Raw genomic sequence first — 5,543 nt, forward strand, 5'->3', positions numbered from 1 at the left:
CCCATTTTGGGGTTTATCTATTGGTATATTTTACAAATGTCGTCACTGACGGTATACTCACCCCTTAACTGTGACCTCTATTATGACCCCTGGGTGGAATCTGGAAAGCCCTATGAGTTAATACCCTATGACGTCAGTGACTGTACACTCCCCTTTTGACTATGACCCATATTATGACCTACCATGGAAAGCCCCATGAAGTCATTATGACTGTACATTGTACCACTGACTACTTATCAACACCAGTTACATCAAATCCATCATTTTGGTTTATGGTAAACATTTTAGGATCTTTGTTCTTTAATTTAAACACATTCCCATTCTCTTTTTTTGCATTTTTTTTATTTTTACATGAACATTTGTTATAAAAGATGGGGTAAATAGTCATCATTATAATACAGAGTATAAACATAATACATCCAATAATTAATATTGTTAAATTAAAGAAATGATAACCCGTTGCAACATCACCCAGATAGAACGATGCTGTGCTGGTGGCCTTCGGAAATGTTTGGATCCACAATGTTGTTGATGAGTCTGAAAAAAGAAAAAAAATATTTAAACCAGTGCTACATATATCCAAGAAAATAATGTTTCAACTTTTAAAAAATATCATTGATATTTAGTGCTATTACACAGAAGAAAAAATATGTTGAACATACCAAAGTTTTGTTTGGATGAAGACTTTTCTCCCGAGGGTTATTGTTGGTTCTCCCTGCCGTGGTGTCTGTAAGTGATTTATCGGAAGTTGTTTCAACAGGTGCTTCATCTTTGGTAGTTGGACTGGTTTGGAGGGTGGTTTTAATCTTGATAGTGGTAGAGGCTTTGATGGTCTTTTTGTTTGGTGTTTCATTGGTAGTTTCAAAAAATGGTAGTTGTAGTAGTTTATAAGAGAGAGAGAGAGAGAGACAGAGAGAGAGAGAAAGCCAATGGACAGACAAACTGAGAGAGTAAGACTACATATTGCTTTACCGGTACTTACATATAATATATGTATATTAATACTCTAGTCAAAACTTTGTGTTAATCTATTTCTGGAAAATGACTTACCAGTTCAAGACAGGTTTAGTCCATTGATACACAAAGTTACATATTCGCTTCTGTCCAGACTCTTAATTTTTATTCTGCATTAGACCTCTTGAGAAAAATCCCATGAACATCTCTATTCTTTGTCCAAATATGTGGGTAAGATCCATCTTTGGGCAAATATCACATACTGATAAATCTGTTCAAATAAATATATGGATGCATGTCAACATTTAAACTTTTTCCCTTACCTTTAAATAAATTAAAAAAAAAATTATTAAATTAAAACAGATTTTTTGTGTAATTCCTATTTCACACATACTTGAAACATTAACTTTCTGATCCCGTTATTGCTACTATGAGGAAAAGAAATACAATGGATTAAACATAGTTTTAATACACTTAATCACTTTGGGAAATGCTTCAAAGTTGAGGCCGGAAAACTTGTCAGCTTCGTCCCCTGGACCCTACCAGAGCTCTGCCATGGACCCGATGGGACCTTAGGCGGTCCCCAGACCCCTCACCCGATCCCCGATAACACAAACTCCTGGATCCGCACCTGATGACAGCATTCATACACGAAAAAGTGCGGGATGTATATATAAAGGGCCATTCCAAGTTTTTTTTCTATGTTTAGCGCCCGCGGACGGATTGGTTTTGAGATGTAAACATTTTAAAAAAAAAAACCCCAATTGTTCATAAAATTAGATCGCTTTTTCATATGTCGGGCTCAGGATTGCATTTAAAGGGGCATGGTCACGATTTTGGTCAAATTTTATTTTTATGTTTTTATTATTTACAATGCTTTAGAAATGCATTTCTAACGATCAAATTAAATTTTAATGTCATTCGTAGTGTTATAAGCAAGATACAGGGCTCACAATTCTTTAACATGTAAACAAGGCTCGTGCCCTTTTTTTGGTTCAATATACCAGTAAAAATCTTTATCCCGATTATTTGTCTATCTTTTTATTTATTTTAAGCATAGATGAACAGTTCCTAACGTTTAACACATTCGTTTTAGGTTTATATCTGAAATTTTTACTTCAACGTTCAAAATGTAAACAAACGCTTTGTTTACATAGTGAAGAATTTCAAGCTCTGTAACTTGCTTATAACTCAACAAATGACACTCAAATTTCGGTTGCCTATTAAAAATGCCTTTCTGGCACATTGTAAATATTAAAATCGGAAAAATAATTTTTGACCAAAATCGTGACCATGCCCCTTTAAAAAATCCGGATCAGAAATCAAATATAACAACATTCAAAATGGAAATCATATAGTAGGTATTTGTTATTATTGTTACAAAATGAAGAACACTGCATGAAAAAAACAGCTTTACAACCCATATAAATATATTGTAAATTTTATATTTACATTGCCTTTAATTGTATTTACAAAAATTTACTTAACTAAGACAAAGAAGTTAAAGGTAACCTTTACTTGACTTTACATAAAAGTAAATGAATTGTAATGGCCTATTTTACAAAGCATTTTTTTCCAGTATAGTTAATCTTTCAGTTTTGCAAAACTGGCTTTACAACAATTCAATTATGAAATTTACTTTTAAGTTATGATAATTAAATATAGTTGTAAAGACATCTTTACTTTTGTAAATTTAATGTAAAGTTTGATTTTACACTTAAAATTTAAAAAATTTGTTTAGCGATAATACCATTCAAGCTTTCAGAGTACCTTTTAAGCTTATTACATAAATGTCTTTAATCATTAGAAAATTAAAATGCTTGAAATAAAAACCAACAACACCATTTAAAACATCATCATAATAACTCTTTATTTCAGTAGAGACATGATATAATATAATATTATATAGTTCATAAAGGATGACATTTATTCAATGCAAAAAAAAACCAAACTGATGGCTATTTGAATATTAAGACTGTTTAGAGCAATTTTCCCAGTCCTGAATTATAGATGTCACCCTTAAGAAGACACAATCTACATAAACTGTTCAGGAAGCGTTGGAGGTTCTTCATCCTTAAGACTTCCACGAGTCCTTTTAGAAAGCAGTCTTTTACTCCTGACTGGACAAGTCTCCAGGAACTTTTTGTCCAGACTGTCTTTAACACTCCGGAAGCTTTCACTTTCCCAGGAAAAGGGGTGGGAAATAAAGCCATCATCCCCTTCCTTGTCGCTACTCATGTACTTATGCGCTGACTTGCTGGAAAGTAATCCACGCACAAGCTCCTTCTTGTCCTTGGACCAATTTGTTTTCTTGTCCAAGGCAGACAGCCGACGTCTAAGTGTCTGCAATGATGAACAAAGATAATGAACTTTAAAAGTTTAAATTCTTTTGAAAAAAGAAAGAACAAAAAGCCTGATATGCCTCTTAAATCAGCTTCTCGTATCACACAATCATAATAAAGGTAGAATCCCAATAATTAGAATTAAAATTATTTAGAAATATCTGAACTGTTGAAATTAAATATGACATGTTAAAACCATTCTCAAATCTAATATTACCTCCTTTTTTCTCTCATAGGTTGCCTGCCTCTTTTTGTGAATTTCTGCCTTGTTTTTTGACACTCTGTTTTCTGTCTCCTTCTTCGAGGTGAAAAATCTTTTGATGGCACCTGCAAAAAAAATTAATCAATAAGAAATGTTCTCAATATAAAAAATCAAGCAAGTAGTTTTGAATCAATATTGTTATCAGGCCAGAGTAAGCTGGTTCACCTTCTCAGTAGACTGAGAAATAAATCATATTAAATAACTGTATCACGAAATCATGCATGTAAGAAATCACTTGATCCATTAGTGAAAGACAAAGTAATTTCAAGCCAAACAATGAAGAAACTCCTTCAGTGCTCGCTTAGTTTGTCTAAACTTAGAAATATTCACAAACGTGATACATTTAATGGAATTAGAAATGTGTTTATGGAGCAATGTGAGGGGTCAAAGGTCCCTAGAATCTCAAGTCAAAGGCAGTTATAGACAAACTAATTGCATATTTAAATGCATGATATGTTTTATGTGGCTGACTACTAGTAGTAGTGATGACTACTGACTAGTATATTAGTATAATATCATATAATAAAAGTGAGCATGTTTTGCTGTTTAGGTTTTTCCAATCAATATTTTATTCACAGGTGAGCAATGTGGCTCATGGACCTCTAAATTTTATTGTTTAAGGTGTATAATTAAAAAATGATTTACATTGTGTATAGAATTTAGATTACTGAACCATTGAAACATTTTTTTACCATCTAATTCAATGAATGATAAAGATTATGAAATTTCGAGATTTTTTGGTTGGGGTGGGGTTGTTAAGATGATTGTACTAAATTTATTTCTATAGAAAGGTATCATTTTATTTTGATTTATTAAATCCTAAGACTCAACATTACTCAGTGAAAAATCTTTTTCTCTGATTGAAACCATGGTTTTGAAATTTTAAGGCATTATTTTGAGAAAATTGTGTAAAATTTAATGCCGCTTTTCATAGCAATAGAATGTAAAATGTCTCATAAATGAATCTATGTTGGTTTAATGATAACAATATTAATTTCTTTGTTAATGTGAATGATTTGTCATATAAAAGTGATACATTCATTGGTATGTTTTTGATTTTATCCACGAAATATTCGTAATAAATCTCTAGTTCGAATTTTGAATGAATTTCATTTGGGTTATATGTATATATAAATGGTGATCTTCAAATTGGTATGGGAGACTGGCAACTTTTTGTAATTTTTGAAACACTTACATGTTTGACTTGTGAAATATAATGACAAATTTAAGTTTGAACCCATAATTACAAAGGGCTGGAGATACCTTAAATAGATACACATCCAGTAGCCCCAGTAGTACCACTACCACTAGTTGTACATACTCCCCGCCTCTGGATGAGAACTGGCCACCCGCCAGTTCTGCACCATTTACCAACGTTGAGGATTCTATCCTGACGACTTTCAGGTAATTAAATTGATTTGACTATATATATATATATATATATATATATATATATATATATATATATATATATATATATATATATATATATATATATATATATTGTTAACTCTCTCTCTCTCTCTTACACATATGACTAAATGAACAATTAGGTATATAAATGAATAAATATATATTCTATCTGATAAATAACATTAATTTTAACATATTTTTTGTATTTGTTTAAGAGAACGAGTCTAAAGAAATACGAAGTTCTTAACCGGAGGTTTACAGAGCCACGGGTCACTGCCACGCGGGAATTTAAAGTTTTAAAGGCTCTTCAGAAGAGAATAATGCAGGACATGGAAGAAAGTGAGATAATAGTTAATTATCTCACCGATAAATATGGCGGAGATGAACCAGAGAAAAAGCGGGCTTGCGATATGAAAAAAACAATTATCAATTTTTATACAGTGAAACATAAAATTACTATTCGAAGTTAAATTGGGTCTCCAGAAACAAATGTTTCTGGATATAGAACAGCTTGAAATAATAATCAGGAGATCTCACCGGCAAGTATGGATATGAGATCGAAAAGTGTTTAT

The 5,543-nt window shown here is 31.9% G+C and overlaps 1 protein-coding gene across 1 annotated transcript; it reads right to left on the reverse strand.

Annotated features, from left to right (window-relative positions):
* Positions 1 to 2,607: 2,607 nt before the first annotated feature.
* Positions 2,608 to 3,630, reverse strand: LOC128173895 (uncharacterized; the record flags this gene model as incomplete). The annotated part of the gene is made up of 2 exons (XM_052839569.1): positions 2,608 to 3,297; positions 3,514 to 3,630. Coding segments are annotated over 2 exons (426 nt in total), but the record flags the coding sequence as incomplete, so codon positions are not given.
* Between the last annotated feature and the right edge of the window lie 1,913 nt (positions 3,631 to 5,543).

Source organism: Crassostrea angulata, chromosome 2 (genome assembly GCF_025612915.1).
Source record: "Crassostrea angulata isolate pt1a10 chromosome 2, ASM2561291v2, whole genome shotgun sequence".
NCBI lineage: Eukaryota > Metazoa > Mollusca > Bivalvia > Ostreida > Ostreidae > Magallana > Magallana angulata.